The sequence below is a fragment of the Nothobranchius furzeri genome, chromosome 11, assembly GCF_043380555.1.
Source record: "Nothobranchius furzeri strain GRZ-AD chromosome 11, NfurGRZ-RIMD1, whole genome shotgun sequence".
Taxonomy (NCBI): domain Eukaryota; kingdom Metazoa; phylum Chordata; class Actinopteri; order Cyprinodontiformes; family Nothobranchiidae; genus Nothobranchius; species Nothobranchius furzeri.
In genome coordinates this window covers 44964392-44984365 of record NC_091751.1, presented here as the reverse complement: position 1 = coordinate 44984365, position 19974 = coordinate 44964392, and the positions used below count along the sequence as shown (strand labels likewise).

The following is a 19974-nucleotide window of genomic DNA, read 5'->3' as shown; positions in this document are numbered from 1 at the left end:
GCTATAATTCAAGCTTTCTAGAGAGTTTGTGATCAGAAAAAGCTACGTGCGTGCTGGCTGCGGCTGAACAAGATATGAAAAATATGAAGTGCTCGCACGGCACAAATCCTTCTTCATAGCTACAAATTACTCAGCATTGAGAGTCGTAGGGGCAGAGGCCTATTGCTGCTGATGAGCTCAGCACTGCCAGTGTCTCTGCCCGTGCCCGGCACTATATGGAGAAAGATTTAATTTGCAGTCAAACCATGTCATGTTAATTTGGGTGCTGAGTGAACACAGCAAGAACACCAGACGGATGACAACTAGCAAACAAGTTGGTAGAGAGGAGAGGAACAAATGGCCAGGGTGTTCTCAGGAAACACTGGATATTCTTTTAAATGAATATAATGATCAACGATAACTGGTGATGTTGCCCCTGGCAATAAAATATTGAAGAAAAAGACAAGAAAGAAGAAACTCTCTCGAAAGCTGCAGCATGCCTGATTGACAAATTCCTGTCATTACCCACCGTGCATATTTCCCAGCATGAAGCGGACTGGCGTTGGTGGTAAAGGAAGTGTTGGGCTGCTTAAAACACTCGGGAGAGGACATGGCAAAGCTTTAGGGTACGGTGCGATGGGAGCAGCCGGTGAGCGTGACTGTGACAAAGCACCATGAGTTCTGCCGAAGCGCCTCGCCTGGCACAAAGACGAACAGCCATCTGCTGGCCGATGGAGCGGGTCTTCTTTGGTCGGAGTGACTTTTTCCAGCTGAGCTGGGCCTCTTGCTTAGTCACCAAAGCTACTCTATGACTTGGTTCGTTAACACAAATGCAACAAGCTGAGAGGTGCAGATTATAAACCAGGCCCAATAATCTCCATTGACTTGTTAGATTTGTTGTAATTTAGTAGTAATTTTCAAATGACTTAGCTGATAGAAGACTGCTTAAAATCCATTCCTACTCCTCATAAGTAAACAAAAAAAAAACCTAGGAGTGAGACTCAATTAAAACAATTTATCTAATTAGGCTTTGTGATTAATTAATCTTGATTAATCACATTTTAATTGTTCAAGACGATTTGCACCCAAGCATTTTTTTTTAATAAAAATAATTTTAGTGAGACACAGATAACATACTCACACTTCAATGAGTATATCTCTGTAACCACAAGGTCTATTTGATTACTTTGGTCTCATTGGGGCAGCAGTAGCTCAGGTGGTAGAGCGGGTTGCCTCATGATCGGAGGGTCATGGGTTCGATTCCAGCTCCTGCCAGGGGTATCCTGCTGTTGTGTCCTTGGGCAAGAAACTTCACCCAACTTGCCTGTGTTAGTGGTGGTCAGAGGGGCCGACGGCGCCAAATGGCAGCCTCGCCTCTGTCAGACCTCCCCAGGGCGGCTGTGGCTACAAGTAGCTTACCATCACTAGCAGTGTGTGAATGTGAGAGTGTGTGAAAGCGTCTTTGGGTGTCTTGAAAAGCGCTATATAAGTTCAATGCATTATTATTATTATTATTATTATTATTATAAAGGCAACCATTAGCATATGTGCTATTGATGACCTATATATAATGCATATCGAAGTGTAGTGTAGAGTTCTGCTGAGGGTCACGGCGAATGCTTTGTGTATGCTCGTCCCTCCTGTTGTTATAAGTTCATATAGATAAAGTTACTACCTGCTTGCTTTCTACCAACTAGAAAACATAACAGTAAAAAGGGAAGATTTTCTATTATTTCTTTGGAGCACGTAAAAAAAGTTTTCTATGATCTTGTAGCCCAGGCTCAGCTGTTTGATTATATTTACTGATATATAGGGCATATGTTGTTAATGGAGACTTTATTGTCCCCCAATTGGGGGGACTGGGCTCAAGGGGAAATTTTTTAACATGTAAATTTTTTCTAATCAATGAATTGTAATTAACAAGTAAAATTCCCACCCCTAAAACCATTTCATTTAAGGTGAAAATCTTTATACTATGATGCCAAAAGAAAAAAAAATTGATAATTAAAAAGGTATATAAGATGTGATCAAAGTTAGTTTAGGGTTTGTGATACTACGAGGGGACCAAAAATCAGTATATTGTCTTGTGTTGTAGAGTGAAGCTGTACGCCAACATTTCATGACCTAGTAACACTGATCCCAAACATACCAACCCAGGTAAGGACTTGACCTAAATAAATCTAAGATCCACAACAATCCTAACCCCCTTCCTTGTTGGATCCTTCAACTGAGAAGACCTGATTAGACCAGACAGATCCAACAATCAGAGCAAATAAATAAAAGACAAATCGTGTTTTTCTGCATTCAAGGATGCCTCCCTTCTTCATCTGGCCTTGCTCAGACCCCAAACCAACTATGTACCACTTTAAATGCAAATTTGCTCCCTTTTTCTTCTGGTGAAGAACACTGACAAGAGATAATCCCTCACTGAGTTCTATTGGAGAGACTGCCTGCAAAAAAACACATTCTTCAGGGAAACAGCAAGACGAACACAGATTGCCTAAGCGACTCGCCACCTGCTAGTTTTGTGAAAAAGCATCTCACAGCATTTAATGTAAGTGTTGGTTTCCTGGTGGGATTGGTAATAGAGTTGTAAAAATGACTGAAGAATGTCTATGGGAGAAGTCGCCCATAATCCATTAGAATACATGCATATGAGATCAAAAAGAAAAAGTTCCTCCCTGACACAATAACAGTGAAACCCATTTATATGCTTCAAAGAGCAAGAATCAGTGGTGCTGCACTGGTGTGCTGCTCTTACCTCGTACTCTTGGGAAAAGCGGAGGCCGTCGTTGGCCTTGAGTCGCTCTATGTGATCAGCCAGGTCAATGACAGGAATGGGCGGGTGCTCCCTCATTCCTGGGGGAGAGCAAGAGGAGGAGGTGGGGGGAGAGGAGGAAAGCGTGAGACCTGGATGCACTCACTTGAAAAATTCACATGGACTTACAGAAACAATGGTCGGACCACGGGGTGAGTGAAGCTGCCAGTGGGACCAATGAGGTGGCTGTGGAACGGTGTAGGAGATGCATGTTCTTCAACAATGCATGAGGAGAGGGAGAGACAGGAATACAGAGCGCACACGCTCACACAGGCTGGTGACATTTGGTGATACCGTCATGCTAAGTGAGGACAAAGGTGAGGCTGGGACTGAGATGTGCATGAGTGACTCAGTGAACATGCTCCTTCAAGGAAGCATGAGGCAGACATCTCTCAAACTCCGCTGTGCTCAGTTGGTGGTAGAGGTGAAAAAGGAGCAAGGACCCACAAATCTGGTGCAAAGTCACTTTGTACCCAGAGAAAAAAATCGACTCTTCACTAGAGCCAAAACTCATTTCTTTCTTATATCGGCCGTGTCGGGAGTGCTTGGGCTGGTTTAATTTCAAACAACCCCCCCGCCGCTCCTTGGATTCCTCATCGCCGGGTTATGGGATGATTTATTGCTAATCTACTGACACAAATTCACCCTGCTTTTCTGAACTTGGCAAACGGGATCCTGGGAACTTGCTCTGCGTGTGGAAAGTTAACTGTATGCAATGCATGTAGAACCAATAAAGTTAAAGATGGAGCATCGTTAACCTTACACACTGAACGCCCTTGAAGTCACAAAGTTCAGAGCATTAAAGAAGGTCTTTACTGCATATTAGCATTAGCATATGTCCCCGAGTGTGTCTACGGGGTCAAGGGCCGTGTTTTCAGGTGAGAACCTTTGCAAGCTTATTATTGCTTTAATGCTAATGGCTAATGGCTGATAACCATGACCACTTTACATGATGAGGCCTGACCAATTACAGCAAATTTTATCCTATCACACAGAGGGGCCACCAAACACATTACCATCATTGTGTGTGTGTATGTGTGTATTTGTGCAGGACTTTTACAGCTAGATTTTTGGTTAAATGGAGGGTGAAGCCATAGATAACAAAGCTAATGTACGAGAAGTGTAACTATCCATAAAGCCATGAAGTCCTCTGCTTCTGCATACAGGTGCTGTGGGAAGTTCACAGCCAGAGGAAGGCCATTGCATCCTTGGAATGCCAGAGGCTACAAGCTTGTAAGCTTGTGACGTCTGTCAGGATTGCAACGGGAATGGGTTCAGGAGCGAAGAAGAAGTGAAGAAGAAAGGCTGCATGTGTGGGAAGTATGCAGTAGATGAGAAAAGAAACTAACTTGGAGTGTTGGGGCAGCGATGAGAGCTGGGACCTGTTGAGAGAGGAGAGTAAAGGAGGGAGGAAGAAAAACACTCAATCAATAGAGGTGGCTAAGGATCACACTAGGGCCAAGCAGCATCTGCAAATAACCTTTCAAGCTAGTTAAAAGCGAACAGCAGATAGTGTTGACCCTCTCAGGAAGATTCGTGTTGTGCAATTTGGACAGCTAAACAAAAGTGCATGAAAAGCTTAACCTAAAAAAGCTCTCTAGTGGCTGCGAGAGTAAACCCAGTGCCCTAGACTAATGACTGAAGGGAGCTGCAGGTTGTACCTATAGGAAAGTGCCGTTTCGTTTCACTAATTGTGTTGCTTATTTGTGATGAAACATGAAATCCAGGTAGGTTGATGAACTCAAAAATTGGGCTGATGATCTAACTCACATTTTCTTTAAAGGTGTGGTTCACTCATTTATTTAGGATTTTGAGTCTTACTTTCTGATTTTTGGACTTCTCACTTCTGATTGGCTAACAGCAACGCAACTCTACCACTGACTCAGTTTTCTCTGCAACGTTGTTAATTTATTTCCAGAAATAACACAAGGCAAAAAGGGTTTGTTGAGTGATGGTCTTGCTAATGCTAACAGTTAGCTTCCACTAGCTGAGACGTTCTCTGCTGATTCCTAAACGCTAAACCAACAGCCCTACCCATCGTGAGTCAAGATGGGTGAGTCCATAAATATTAAGGGACAGTGTGACATAGATCTGTCAGGACTTTCAAATCCTAGAGTTTCACTGTCAGAAACTAATGCAGGAGATACATGTAGGAGACTATTTAATGTTCAGCCTGCATGAAGTCCCACAAAGTGGAAAAGTCTTGACCTGCAATCTTATTAAGAGTTTCATGTAAAAACAAGTGAGGGAACAAGTAGTGGACAGTAGAGAGGGGGGACGGGTGCAGGCAGGGTGCTAGTTAAGAAGATGCTCTCTGAAGAGCAGGGTCTTCAGGAGTTTCTTGAAAATTGAAAAGGAAGCAGCAGTTCTGGTAGTGCTTGGAAGGTCATTCCACAATTGTGGAACGATGCATGAGAAAAGTCTGGATTGTCCTGAGCGTGGTGTAGGCACTGCTAGCCGACGATCCTGTGATGACCGGAGCGGCTGGGCCGGGACATAAGCCTTTGCAAGAGGATTCAGGTAGATGGGAGCCGTACCATCTCGGACTTTGTATGCTAGTGTTAGCAATTTGAATTTGATGCGTGCTGCTAGTGGTAGCCAGTGGAGCTCAATGAACAGAGGGGTGACGTGTGCTCTTTTTGGCTGATTGAAGACCAGACGTGCCGCTGAGTTCTGGACCATTTGAAGAGGTCTCGCAGTACAGGCCGGAAGACCAGTTAGAAGGGCATTGCGGTAATCGAGGCAGGAGATGACAGTAGATTGCACCAGCAGCTGGGTGGCATGTTGTGTTAGGTATGGTCTGATCTTTCGTATGTTATACAGCGCAAAGCGGCATGAACGAGCAACAGAGGCAACATGATCTTTAAAGGTCAGGTGTTCATCAATCACAACACCCAGATTTCGAACTGCCTTTGAAGGAGCCAGAGATATTAAGTCGTTTTGGATTGAGACATTGTGCTGTATGGATGGTTTTGCTGGGATGACAAGTAGTTCAGTTTTAGAGAGGTTGACTTGGAGATGGTGGGATTTCATCCATTTTGATTTGTCAGAGAGACAGTTTGATATTCGTGCAGAGACAGTGTGGTTATCCGGTGGAAATGACAGATAGAGCTGGGTGTCGTCTGCATAGCAGTGGTAGGAGAAGCCATGTGATGAATGATCTCACCCAGTGAGGTGGTGTATATGGCAAAGAGAAGAGGTCCTAGTACTGAGCCCTGAGGGACTCCTGTGGCAAGATGGTGCACGGTAGAGGATTGTCCAAGCCAAGATACACTGAATGATCGTCCTGTGAGGTACGATTCAAACCAGGCGTGTGCTTTCTCTGTGATGCCCATGCTAGAGAGTGTGGACAAAAGGAAGCCATGGCTGACAGTGTCAAATCCTGCCTATAAGTTGAGCAGGATAAGCACTGAGGATTTGCCTGTTGCTCTAGCTTCTTTTAAGGATTCAGTTACTGCTAACAGAGCAGTCTCAGTGAAGTGGCCCTTTTTGAACCCAGATTGGTAAGGGTCAAGCAGACAGTTTTGAGAGAGGTATTCTGTGATCTGCTTGAAAGCCACCCTTTCAATAATTTTGGACAGAAAAGGGAGGAGAGAGATAGGTCGGTAGTTCTCCACATGATTTGGAGGAAGAGATGTTTTTTTTTTTAGCAGTGGCTTAACCTGAGCATGCTTGAGAGTGGGCATGTAGTAGGGCGGCTGCACGTGAGAAGCTTGGACACACAGTTCTAGGTGAGACGGGAAAAAGAGGAAAATGAAGCAGTAGGGCCTGAGATGGTTGGGCTTGAAGGAGTTTGTGGTAGTGAATGTTCAGGAGCGGCCAGGTGAGTAAACTGTTTGCTTATAGCTGCCACAGACCTGCATGTGGCTGCTGCGCCACGGCTTGTATTTGAGTGCGGCGTGTGTATGTAGAAAACCTTTTTTTTTGTTGGTGCGGCTTATATTGAGGTGCGCTCTATAGTCCGGAAATTGCGGTAGTTCATATGACTCTTTAAAAACTCAATAATCCATCTAAAAGTTGTAAATATGCCATCAAATCTATATTTTATACTAGAACAGTTGCACTTCATCTATAATTTAAACCCCAACTTGGGGAAATAACTATTTTTGTCTATATGAAGACACGATCATTATTATATTAACATGAACTTATGATTTATCCACAAACAGGAGCGGAAGCAGCAGATCATCTCATTTGTTTGTTAGTTGCACAATGTCATTTAAGAGGCAGGAGTTTAGCTGTTGTAATGATAATTTCCTCATTAAATGAAAAATACAAATGCAAAGATTTTTGATCCATAAACACAAAAGGGGACAGATTTAAAAAAACAAGCCTTAAAAGGTGGGGTAAGTTCAAATAAGTGGCTCAACTCGACGTCTCAGTGTTGGGATTCATGTGCTTATGACCATGCTGATCAAAAATGTGTTTTTCTGGTCATATCTGGATTTGATTACATGTCAGCAAGTCGTCCAACTGCACTTCTTCTGCTAGAGTCCTTAAAGGCATGGCAGACATGTCAAAAAGAAAAGAAAACTGTTGGAGACATGAGCTGCTGTTGCTTAGATGACTCATCAACAATCAGAATCAGAGCAGGAATGTTCACCTGCTGGGGAAGAATTAAAGGCAGAGCAGGAGGATAAAGGAACGGGCTGCTCAATAGTCACCCAGCTCAGGCGCGGAGTCGCATACGATTTCACGATCCAGACGGAGCCTCTGTGATTTCCGATAATCACCACACTTGAAGCAAAACAGAGAGGTGGTAAGGGAGAAATGGAAGGAAATAAGTGTTGACGTACAGAAAGAAAGAGGGAGAGAGAGGGAGGGAGGGAGAATGAGAGGAAAGAAAAGAGATTACCCTACGGGGGGAAATGGAAGACAAAAGCCCAAAGAGGTGGAGTGGGAGGATGGCAGAAACAGGCTCTTTCAGAGCAGCAGCACTGCTTAATTCCGCTGCAGGAGTTCAAAGGGTTGTGTGTGTGTGTGTTTGTGCATGTGTGTGTGTATGGCAAATGGGATCTTTAATAACCCGTGAGAAGGGATAGGGATACACATGAGGAAAAAAAAATGCGCGTGCACATACTCTCGCGTGCACCAGGGCTGACATTTTCTCTCAGCTCCATTGTTCCCTTGGCCCAGCTCACCTTGACATCAGAGGCAGCAGGACTCATTACCAGCTGGGGGGGGGGGAGGGGGGGGGGGAGGAATCAAAGCAGTTCATGGAGGGAGGAGAGGACCAGGGGAGGAGGAAATAGGAAGAAGGCTGATGCTGAGGTGGGCACCCTTTATACAAGTCCTTCCTCACCTTCCTCACATCCACCCACTAACTTCACTGCTGTGTGTGTGTGTGTGTGTGTGTGTGTGTGCGTGTGTGTGTGCGCGCGCGTGCAACATAATTGACTCCATTGATAAAGGTATGTCAAGCAAAAAAGTTAATTTTGATGCACTCACTGGCCTTTTTTGTCGCTATTTTGAAATGTCAGATTAACGGCCTCCAGATAAAAGACGAAGCAAGTGGGACAAATCATCCTGCTACAACAGCTACAAACCACAATAAACAGGAAATAGAGAATCCACTAATGCCTCAATTAACCCAAGAAATCCATCTGAGGCAGAAACAGACAGTTTCTCAGAGTCTGAGAGGGCTGGCTATGAAGAAATCCGAGAAAATCCAGAAATTTGGAACTACCCGGTATATGATTTCTTTCATTATTTAACAAGGAAATGTTTCTCTTCATTTTCATTATGAATAAAAGCTACCGACCTTGTCAAGTATGAGGCTGATACCATGTTAACATGTTTTGGTATTTACTTTGATTTTCCGAGTAATCTAGGCCTTTTGCTCAGATTAAAGTCATCTCTGGCTCATTTTAGTGCTCTTTTTCCAACTTCCAATTAAAGCATTCTTTAAACACTTTCAAGGTGATTTTTTACGTCTTTCTGAGCTTTTTATTTTGGTGATGATTTGCAAGTGCACAAAGAGAATTTACATTCTCAAAACAAAACTCTCGTCTCTTGAATGTAGACATCATTGGATCTTTAAAATACCAAAATAAAATTTAATCACTTTAAATAGTTTCAAGCACTTTACAGTAACATATTTGTTCTGGCTGTCATGCAGAACTATTAAATACATACTAAGCATCTCTATCATATTTTTAAATTATTTTCTTGAGCCAGTTTACAGGGTGAATGAAATGCCACTCAGCCCCCTCTGCCCCTTGTGAGCAGGATAACCAGTTTGCAACTTCAGCCTCCCAAACAGACGAGCTACACCTGGTTAGCCTTTATTGTGACATGTTTATCATGGTGGAGCCTCAGAACAGTGAAAGAAAAATATTTATCAGATAAAGCTAAAAAAAATAAATGAACGTCCCACCACGATAGGAGTCAAGAGTCAACATCGGGAGTTTTCTGAATCATGAGAGCTCAGAAATGCGATTCCTCCATGTTTTCACAGCTGATTTGGTGATGAATCAGTCCTGTAGAAACGAATGAAGGCTGAGGAGACATTTCAGCAGTTAGATTAAGGTGTTAAAAACATAAATGCTCAGCAAAGAAGAGTTTAACTTTCGTTTGTTCTGTCAGTGAATTAGAACTAGGGGGCGCTAAAAGCATGCCAAAATGGCTAAGTTCCCATTTAAAGAGCAAATTGCAGGTTAGCGACTCCCATGAACCAATGTTTAGAGAAACATAACAGAAACTCGTTTTAAACTTTTTTTTTACACAAACATAAATTATTTAGGCTTTTAGAGTCATTTTTGTGAGAATTTATTTATTTTTTGCCAAACCAAGTGATGTCAGCTGAGGGAGTCCTTTTAGCTTAATCCAGAGAAAAATATGGATTCTAATGCCGGCTCTGACACAGAGGAAACTTTAAATGTTTATAATTCTACCTATGATGGACAAAACCATAAAGTTATGAGTTTGCTGCTCACCCCAGAGAGCAGAGACAAACCAGAGGGAGAAACCATCGGCCAAAGCAGAGAGATTGAGGAGAGCAGCGGGGGAGCAGCAGGTAAGATAACGATGTTAGCTTAAACTCGTGTGCTAGCATCACAATATTGTACAGATTACTATCGTGTACCAGACAGTTAAAATAGTATCGGTCAGTTAATATAATTGTAATACTAATGAGTGTTTGTCAGCGGTCTCATACTCGTTAATATCCGTTCACGTAACGTAGTTTAACTCTTAGAGAGAGGGAGAGAGACGCCTGTCATCCTGTTCTGGAGCTCATGCGGGCTTCTGTGAGCTGGATCAGCCCCAGACACCAGTGAGCCAGTCAAGCTGGTATTTTTAAAAGCTGTGCATCCTCTCCTGGTGGTCCAGGCGGTTCTGATTCGGTTCCGACCCGGAAACCAGCTGGCCAGCTGAGCTGCTCTTCTTGTGGCCGGTTCAGGCCTGGTTCTGATGTTGATCTGAGTTCCAGAAATCCACATTTAAAATTTTAAACCCCTCCACGCGTCTCCGGAGCCTAGCGCGGACCTCCCTGCCCCGGTACCGACCAATGCGGGCTACAGAAGTCCCGTCTTTTCAGCTGCACAAAACGCCCTCAGACACGGAGATAGAGGTGTCGTTTCTCTTATCTGGAAACCCGTGGACTCGATGTCCGGACAGGCTGGAGTTGGTACAGCCTTCACAAACTATAGTTTATCAAAATGAACACAATCCAAAACTAGTAAACACACACACTGACTGGATAACATGACCTCTACCCTAAAACTACCCACTCTCCACACTGAGCTGAGGCAGCGCCTAGCTTCTAACTCCCTTAGGTTAGGTCAGAGGTTCAGATTTAGAAAAAAAGAGCCTTTTTAGAAGCTTTGCTGAGAAAGGATAGTTTTTACTAGAAAAACTGTGCAGTTATGTATTTTTAAACGAAACATCCACAATCAGCATTTCAAATAGTATTTTTGGACAGCATTTTACATGAAATAGAAATTTTTTTTTTACCTGCTATTTGCTCTTTAAAGTGGGAGTAAAGTCATGGGTGGAGACGTATTTCATCCGCACTTCCTGTTAAGAAAACGCTTCTGAAAGAGGCGTCGCCTGGCAGACCGAGAGAGCAGCACTGAGACAGTACTGGACCCGCCCCCACGTGCGCTGTCGGAGATTCCGTCTAAAAACGAGTTGTTAACGAGTGAGTGTGCACTCGCGCATGCCCGCAAGCACGCACTCATTGTAGACTTACCGCTCAGGAGAAGAGCAGACACAGATTCTGCAGCATTCTGGAGGATTTCCTGATAATCGTGATCATTAGATGAAAAGGGGAAGAGGGCTTTTTTTTTTTCAAGGAGGCGAGCGGCTCCGAGAGCCAACATGCCAAATCGGCAGGTGAGTGGTTGAGCCTAGTGAAGGTGCAGCTGCCTCACCTGGAGACCAGTGCAGTGCAGCCACTTAATAATTTCCTGACAACGTCACGTTTTTCAGCTTGGCCATCAGCCACAGCTGATTCTAGATAAATGTGGAGCAGAGTTTTAACCTGAAGATGGAGATATAATTATGGTTTATAATTACAGTTTTGAGCTGAAACATCAAACTGCCACACTAACGATTACACATGTCTACAGCACTATTAGACACACATCTCTACAGGTTATCAGTAAAAAAAAAAAAAAAAAGTAAATTTGGGTGTTACTCGCTCTTTAAGATTTAACTTATAGTCCCAATCTGGTGAACAGGCTCGTGCTGCACACCTGCAACACAAACCTTCAGCCTTGGAAGTCGCAGAATCCTGTACTAAATACATTCTCAAGGATTGGTGCACCATCTCCATCATCCATCATAAAATCATTTGCTTTCCTTTCATGTTGAAAAGCAAAGCAAGCTTTAATAACAAACTTTACATTGGTGCCAATACGATTGTAAGACCGTGATTTATTACCTGGAGTCTGATAGTTGAGTCTTCTCATCTCCACCGGGTCAGAGGAGTTGGCCAACAAGGAGTCTTTCACACCACCCGAGTGCTCATCCTTTGGTAAAGGTGAAGCTCGTTTTCTGTGGCGGCAGAAAAAACGATTAATTAAATCACACCGATGGCATCTGAATGAGCTCTAACTTAGTCACTGGTTCTGCAAGCAAACTGAAAGTAGAAATGACAGGATGATTTAAGAAGGCATCAATTATTACTCTACCTGCACACACTTTGACTCATTCTCACACTTGATAAGGTTAATGGCACATTTAATAGCTCTCAAAATCAGTTGTGAGGACCAGAAATCCTAGAGACAGTCGGCACGAGGACCTCGTCCCCGCTCATTCGGGAAAAAAAAAACTTGAATTTAATCTGTTTGAAGACACTATAATTTAGCTGAAGTGGGCTAGGTTGGGTTTGTTGCTGGATCGCTGACAGCTGCTGTGTGGGAACACGAGTGTGTATTTGCAAAGATTTAAAAATGTGTGTTTCTCGCCGCTGCTGCTACGTGTGTGTGTGTACACTAACAGCACATTGTGTTTACTGGCTTTCCAGATTGAGAGGAAAACAGGCGGCTGCTCTAATTAGCTCATCAGCTGGGTGGCAAAACACTGGATAATTAGAGCAGTTCTGCAGCACCTGTGCTGCCGGGCCGGGACTAGCCTAGCTTAGGACTAGCATAGCACAGAACGGAACGGCGCAGCTTGGACTGGCTCAGCTCAGTCGACCGTGGGTTCGTCCATCGGGCAAAGAAAGTAACCAAAAAACGCAGCCTGCTTGTTTTCAGCCAGCCAGCTTTTGTCCACACACGCACACACACATGCACAAACCTCCTGACAGCAAATGGAAGTAGGCAGAAAGAAGCATCAGGGCGCCTTGTGGAAATTTCACATCTCATTGCACTCCATTTGCAAGTGGTGAGCACGGCTTTAAGAAGGAGCAGGGCCTTCTGTCGAGGCATGTCGTGGTGAGAATACACAAAGCTGGTGGTGCACACACAGCGTTAACCTGGTCCGCCCTCAGCTGCCGGAGCACTGGCCTCACCGCCACCTGTTATCTTCTGCTGCAGGGGCTTAAGCTAATACGTGCGGTATGACGGCTAATCTTTAACAAGCATCTCTTCCCCTCCAGCCGAGAGCTGAGCCAGACCGTATCCAGTTTTCCCAAAGATCACTAGTGGGTCCGGGTTAAGCTGAGGGAGGGGGTTTGGCATCTGAGATCTGTTCTCTACACCTCTCACATATCCCTCTGACCCAATCAGACGCCGATCTAAGTGATGCTTTGGTGCTGGTCTAAAGTAAACATGACAGAAAACCATGTGGGGTTATTAGTCTCTGGCTCAAAGTGAGGGTGGAGATGTGTGAGAACACACACACAAACGGCAGTGTTTCCGCGTGCAGCACAGGTTGTCCCCTAATGAGGGTAGAACAGGCCCTTTGTTAGGACTTCTGCCACGAAAAAGCAGCAAAAGGAGAGCAAAAAAGGCTAAAAGTGGAGGGATGAGTCTCGGTGGAAAATGTCAGCTGAAAAGATGGGAACACGTCTTTTTGAGCAGTTTCCCGTCTGGCATTTACTTCACAATGGCCCATTCAGCAGCAGGTGATGCCTTGGCATATTCAAATGGGGCCAATCTTAAAGGGGTGCACTGTCACTAGCTGGATAATGAAACACAGCATGGAGACAAACCATGGCAGACAGGACAATCTGAGAAAGGAACACTGGCACTAGATGTGGAACATGCACACGGACATGACCCGGGAGTTCCCCTGGCCTCAGTCAACAAGGGCTGCAGAGTCGGACGCTTTCTTTGATTTTACCAAATCGGAGGAGACAGCGGTTTAAAAACACCTCACAGTTTAAGGTCTCTTTTAGGTTGCATCGTCAATAAAAGCAAAGCTAACTCTGCAACCCTAAAGAACTTGTGAACACCAATTTTACAACACGGATGAGGAGTTGGGTGCATGAAGTCGATCGCTGTTGGCGGTACCCACCTTTCCTGTTTGCTGCAATCGCAGGAGCAAAGAGAGATAAAAGGGGGAGGGGTTAATGTGTAATAGCTACCAACCCATCTTTTTAAAGATCTCCGTTTTCATATGTACATATTTTGTCCTAACCTTTGACCATTTTCAGAACACTAAAAATCTCAGCCCAAAAGTTGAAAGCGCTGAATAAAAAAAAAAATCACCCTAAAAACTGCTGCAGGCTTTAGAGAATGGTTTCATCATTATTCGCTGCTGGAGCTGGTCTTGGTGACTCTGCAGGTAGCAATAACAACCAGAGCTACAGTGTGATTATTTCTATGCACATTTACTGGCAGTGCACAGTGAAAAGGACACAGCCACCTCCCCACAGTCCTTTCTGTCAATCTGTATCTACAGAGAGAAAGGACTTCCAGACGGAGGATGTGCTACTCAGCAGTGAGCTGTCTCCAGGCCTATTATTAACCAGTGGCTTTTTAAGTCTGCTGGAGACAGCAGCTGCACATGCTGTGGATGGCAGGTTGGAGAACAGGTATGATGTAAAACGGGGAATCTGTAATGGAGCCGCCAGGACAAGATAGGATGTGGGACTTAATCAGGAGGAAGTCAGCACGAGTAAATAACGCTTTGCAGGTAGTAGATTCTGGTTTAAACGGGATTTTTAAAATGTCCAAATTTTAATTTGAATCATGTTCCTCCGTTGACAAACACTCATTTCTTTGTAATAATTTAAAAATGCATACATTTAGTTTTGTTAAAGTCACCGTCACAAGGAAACTGGACCTAAACTTCATGGAATTAGTTTACAAACTTTAAAGAGCAAGTCACCCCAGATCAACAGCTGATAAACAGTATAAATAAGCTACTAATAGTGCAGCTGACATGTGTAGTCATTAGGGTGTGAATGTGTGTGTGAATGGGCGAATGACTCATTGTGTTGTAAAGCGCCTTGGGGGGGTTACAGGACTCTAGAAGGCGCTATATCAAATACACGCCATTTACCATAACACTTTGTCATTTTAGTGCAGGTTATTTAAAACATAAATATATTGCCTGAAACCATTAGTGTGGTGCCCTCTTTAACATTTTAATGTGGATCAGCCATCGCTATTGTCTGAGCTGGTATCGTCTACGTTAACCATTATTTCTGAGGTGGCTGCTGTTAGCCGCTGCCACAACGCCGCCCTCTTGACCCCCAGGCAATTCCTCCGTTTGGCACATTTGTCAAACGGTAATCCAAAAGGTTCAAATGAAGGCAACTGGACGTCTTTAGTTTCTTGAAGATGTTTAGCTTTTCATTCTAAGAGGTTCGCCAATTCTGACAGGAATATGGGAGGGTCAGGCTTATAAGCTCTAGCTGCCTATTGTTTCTTAATGAGCTGAAACTACCTACGAATACCCCATCCTCTCAAGTCATTAGGCTCTATTGTGTGGGAATGGTTGTTTTGATTAAATGCAGGAGGGAGTAACCTTGACTGAAATTCTAGGTGCTGGAAAGGTGGAACCCGAGTCCTCCTCCTCTGTTTAATGTAGGTTTTTCCCATTTGACATAGGTAGATTCCTTTACTCCTATCTCAAACCATCTATCTACTCTGTCCAGAATGTGTAATTTGTAATCTTCAAAGGAGTTTCTCTTGTTCTTCAGGTGTAGGTGGACTGCAGAGCATCTTCATGAAACCAAAGAAGTCCAGTTGCCTTCATTCAAACCTCTTTGGATTATCATGACTTGGAAAACTAAGAACCTTCACCAGCATTCATCTAACAGGAAGGGTGGGAGAAGTAAGACTCTGGTAGGGGAGTGACTTGCTCTTTAACTTCACAATTCCAAATATATCATATCTGCTATGCCTATCTGTACACTCCTAAAGACTCTACAGCTTTAGCAGGACTGGTACCTTCCACCGCTGTTTTGAAACTCATCTTGTTTTCTGCCCTCTAATGGAGGATCTAAGTATTGTAGCTGGAGAGCGCCAATTTAATTTGTTTCAAACTGTTGAATGTGTACCATAATTTAAATATTTGTCACATTTTCATGAGTAAATAATCTGACTTCAGATTATTCGCTATGATGCAATTAAGACTTGATTGTTTTGATCCTCATTGGTCGGATCCTCCAGAGCATCTTGTTGCTTTCGTTTGTAATGTTGGCGCACAATGCCAGCTCAAGTGCTTTAAGGAGATATTGACTGAGCTTTTAGCTAAGCCCTCTGCTGCAGCCTTCTGTTTCTGATTCGAAATGACCAATGGTGTAGCCAAAACACATTTTTCACTCCTATCTAAGAGCGTTTGACAGCCAAGCTGTGATTTTATTAGCGCGGTGATGTCAGCTGCCAATTCTACTGACACTTCACACAGCATTGTTGACAACAGGCAGCTGGGCCAAAATCATTCTGTCTGAGACACAAATCAATCGCTTAGTCTCTCTCTCTCTCTCTCTCGACCATGCCGTATACTATGCTACGGAAAGTTGATGTTGCTGTTTGGGTTGTGAGCAGGCGAGCGTCTCATTACCATTCCTGACGCAACCAGAAGAAACCTGCAGTCGACGGTGCCACCACAGTTTAACCTCAAACAAACGGAAACGCGAGACACAAACAAGCGCGAGGCCTCGTACTTTTTAAAGAGAAGGATGGCGATGACGATGATGATGATGACGATCACTGCCAACACCGGACCCATGACCCACAACATCTCGGGCTGATCCATTCCCTGTGGCAGGTTTGTTGAGATCTGGATCCGTTCCGAGTAGGGGCTGGCTGAAAAGGTCATCTGTGAGGGAAAAGGAGAGGGTAAATAGTGGTGAAGATCAAAAATAAATAATAAATGCAAAGTTTCTTAACGCAGTCTGGGTTCCCAAGGGAGCAGGACAAGCCAGAACAATACACCAAACTCAAAAATGATTATATCTTTTCAACAACAACCATCATGGCAAACAACGGTGTTATTATTTTTTCCTATTGGAGCATTTTTGTTTGGGGAAATGGAGATGGCTGATGACAGAGCAAGCGTGAGAAAAGAGAGCTAAAGATGGAGGGTGGGGATAAGTGTGCGTGTCCCTCGGTTCGCCGAGATAAATGGGGGCACAGACGAGGACTCATCTCTTCTTCATTAGTGTTCACACCATGACGGAGGAGGAGGAGGAGGGGAACGGAGAGATGATGGTGAGGGTGTGTTTCCACCTTGGTTGTAAATGAGACATCTTCCCACTTATCGTCTCTAAATGATGGAGGGGGAGGGCTGGTGGGGTGGCATCTAGGTGTGTGTGAGTGTTTTATTATTTTTTTGAGGAAGGAGTTGACAAAGCAATGCAGCACGGTGTTTAAAAAAATTGTCTGACAAAGAAGGAGAATAAGTGCAGAGAGCTAGCTGACAGATGAGGGAAGAGGAGGTGTGCCGCATCTGTCATTAGAGCTCAGCATGCCACCTATCGAAGCTGATTGGATGCGCAGGTAGGGGAAAGGAATGGGGTGTGCGGAGGGGTATAGGTGACAGATCGCAGACCTCGAAGGGAATTGGGCTCCCAGCATGCAGCAGGAGTGGCGGGGCAGCAGGCAGCAGTAATCCGCATCATTAGCTGCACAGCAGCCTGCTCTTTGGCACACAGGCAGATATTAATTGGAAAGATAAGCCGAGATGAGCTCAAAGAGTCCTGCGCTCTGTCATATAGTTCTGCTATCTCTCATACTCTTGGGCAACTGCCGGAAAAATTTGCATTATGGGTGTGTGCGTGTTACAGCATGTCTCAATCGTGTACGTGCAAACCAGCGTGCACTGATATTAGGCAGCAGCACCAGATAACTCAAGCAGGAAAGGGAAGAGATTCACATTTTCATATAACAGCGGTAGTTTGCAGCATCCTTTTTCATTTATCAGTTCTTTCTCTCCTCACACACGCAAATGCACACTGTGAGATGAGTTTGCTGCGCCTCTGGGAGGAACCTATTATCTAAGAGCAAAGGGAAGCGGCACCGCTGTGGGACGCCGCGAGTGTGACGACACCGCGAGGCTTCCTGTTCTTTCTGGAGGGCCCGAAAGCAGCTTAGGGACATAGCCCTGCAGGGAATCCTGGGAAAAGGTTCCCCCTTTTTTTCAAATGCGGTAACAAACAACTGCAGCTGTGCTTTCAGAGACGGATAAGAGAGGAAGAGCAGGGAGAGGTCTGAACAAAAAGAGAGGGCTTTTTGTCTGTTGGTCACGGCGGCGTAGTGGGATCATCCATTTGAACGGCCCTAATATCTGATAAAAGCTCAGTCACGCAGCTAATAATGCTTCTGCTCTCCCAGTGCAGTATCACAAAGAAGCGGTGGCGCTGTGAAGGAATGTGTGAGTCAGACAGTGAGGAACATTAGTAGGTCTCTTATAACTGAATTACTGTGTTTCTGTTTCTGAAGAGGAGTGGGTGAACTGCTTTCTGAGCAATCCCTAAGCTTTTAAGTACGGATGACGAGTGTAGATAACGTTAAGGTATTGAGCTTTGCCTTTTTGACCCTTGTTACACATCATTGATGAGATCTGAACAGCCTCTGCAGCTTGTGAAAATTCGCTGCCTGTGATACTTACTGACTGAGGAAGTCTGACTTGATTTTAAGCCGATGAGGAAACAACAAAATCTACAAATCTACAAATTTGGATAAGACCTAAAGGGAGACCCAGGACACACTGAAGGAACTATGGTTTCTCTTCTGGCCAGGGAATGCCGAGGGACTCCCCTAGAGGAGCTGGTCCAAGTGGCCAGGAAGCAGAAAGTCTGGGCTACTGCTCCCCCGACCCGACCCCGGATAAACGGACAAAAATGGATGGATGTTTCTTCATCTATTATTTATTTTACACCTAGATTTCTGAAAGATTCCAGATATTAGTGACAACTCTGAAAATATCCAAAAAGAAAACTTTCAATCCTTTAAAAACCAGAGAGCGAGGCCCCGTGACTTACGTTACGATGCATTTCTGTCACAACAATCACAGCCCAGTTACTGGATTGCATGATTGATAAGTATTTCACGCTAGTTCTCAGATTTTTTGTGTCTTGTGAGTATCAAGATTGAGCCTCGTCGGTTTGGGTCTGCTTGGGCATCTTCTAAATACATTTTTGGAGCTGAGTCATAGTTCAGTGCTTGCTGTGCTGCAGTTGGAAGCTCATCCTTTGTTCTGCCACAACATTCAGGTTGGTATTTGTATGTGTAATGATTTGTTTGATCCGTGTACATGCATGTTTACTAGATTGGACACAGCCTTAGTAACTCTGAGTGTTCCTTTGTGCTTGCCCCTCATAAATAAATCAAAAACATCCAGATAACTGGAGGCGTTGCTGGAGGGAGACGCCTCTGGGTGAGGATGTGACACAGAACAGCTGAACGCTGACCGCCTGCATCCACACTATCCTTGAAAAGTTGGACAAGAATCTGTTAAAGCTCCCCAACAGGACTCAAATCCAACAACAAGCATATTGTTTTCATAATTCCCTCTTGATGGTGTCTGTCAAAGCCTTTCAAATTCAAAAAGAAGGCAGTTTTTAACATTTATGAGTGTTTTAAGCCCAGAGCAACAGAATTATTGCAACAAAGGACACTCCTAAAATGAACGAGGAGCATGTAAAAGCCTGGATGGTGACCATGGTTTGGTTCTCGTAGCCAAAAGCTCATCTTATCATAAGAAAAGAACACATTAATACAACTCGTCCTCTGCTACCAGCTCACTTTGTCTCATCTAAGCTTCACAGGCTGGACTGGACACGAGGCATAAAACAAGCTATCCTCTTTCTTCCTCTCCAACACCACCCCTCCTCTCTGCTTCGCATCACAGAGCGTTGCATGCTACCTCCCTCCCTCACTCTCTTTTTGCATTAAATGATACTGTTTATACACACCCAGCATCTATCATCCCATTTCACACGTCCTCCGGCTTGTTTATCTGCCGTGGGTGCTTGGGAGACATGAAGGCGCGTTCTCCTTCCCTTTCTTTCTCCTATTCCCCTTTTGCCACCCTTCCTTTTCTTCTTCCCTTCAACCACTGCCGGCTGCTTGGATATACGAGGGCTTATTAAACCCTGGCGGTCGTGTTTGCGCTACACTTGGGGAGTTTGGTTTGGTGGTAAGGACGGCTAGTAAAGACACAAGTCATTTATTCCAGTACTTGTTGTTTTATTCTCCTGGGTCTGGTGAAGATCCTGCTCGCGGCGGCTTCTGTCAACCACACGATGCTGCTGCACACTTTACCTTCTGTACCGGCATGTTTGGTAATAAACACTTGTGACTGCAGCGAGGGGGTGACAAAAAACAAATGCT

General features: G+C 44.4%; 1 protein-coding gene across 18 annotated transcripts in view; it reads right to left on the bottom strand.

Moving 5' to 3' along the window:
• The window catches only part of LOC107383573 (receptor-type tyrosine-protein phosphatase F), a 258659-nt gene that overhangs the window by 29465 nt on the left and 209220 nt on the right, over nucleotides 1-19974 (bottom strand). For 13 of the 18 annotated variants that reach the window (XM_070541595.1, XM_054742275.2, XM_070541596.1 and 10 more), the window contains 4 exons: nucleotides 16305-16459; nucleotides 11682-11794; nucleotides 4147-4179; nucleotides 2741-2838 (listed from right to left, as the gene is read on the bottom strand). In XM_070541595.1, coding sequence (XP_070397696.1) covers nucleotides 2741-2838; nucleotides 4147-4179; nucleotides 11682-11794; nucleotides 16305-16459 — 399 coding nt within the window. The remainder of the gene's footprint in view (nucleotides 1-2740; nucleotides 2839-4146; nucleotides 4180-11681; nucleotides 11795-16304; nucleotides 16460-19974) is intronic. The other 5 variants (XM_070541600.1, XM_070541609.1, XM_070541606.1 and 2 more) reach the window with 1 other exon arrangement.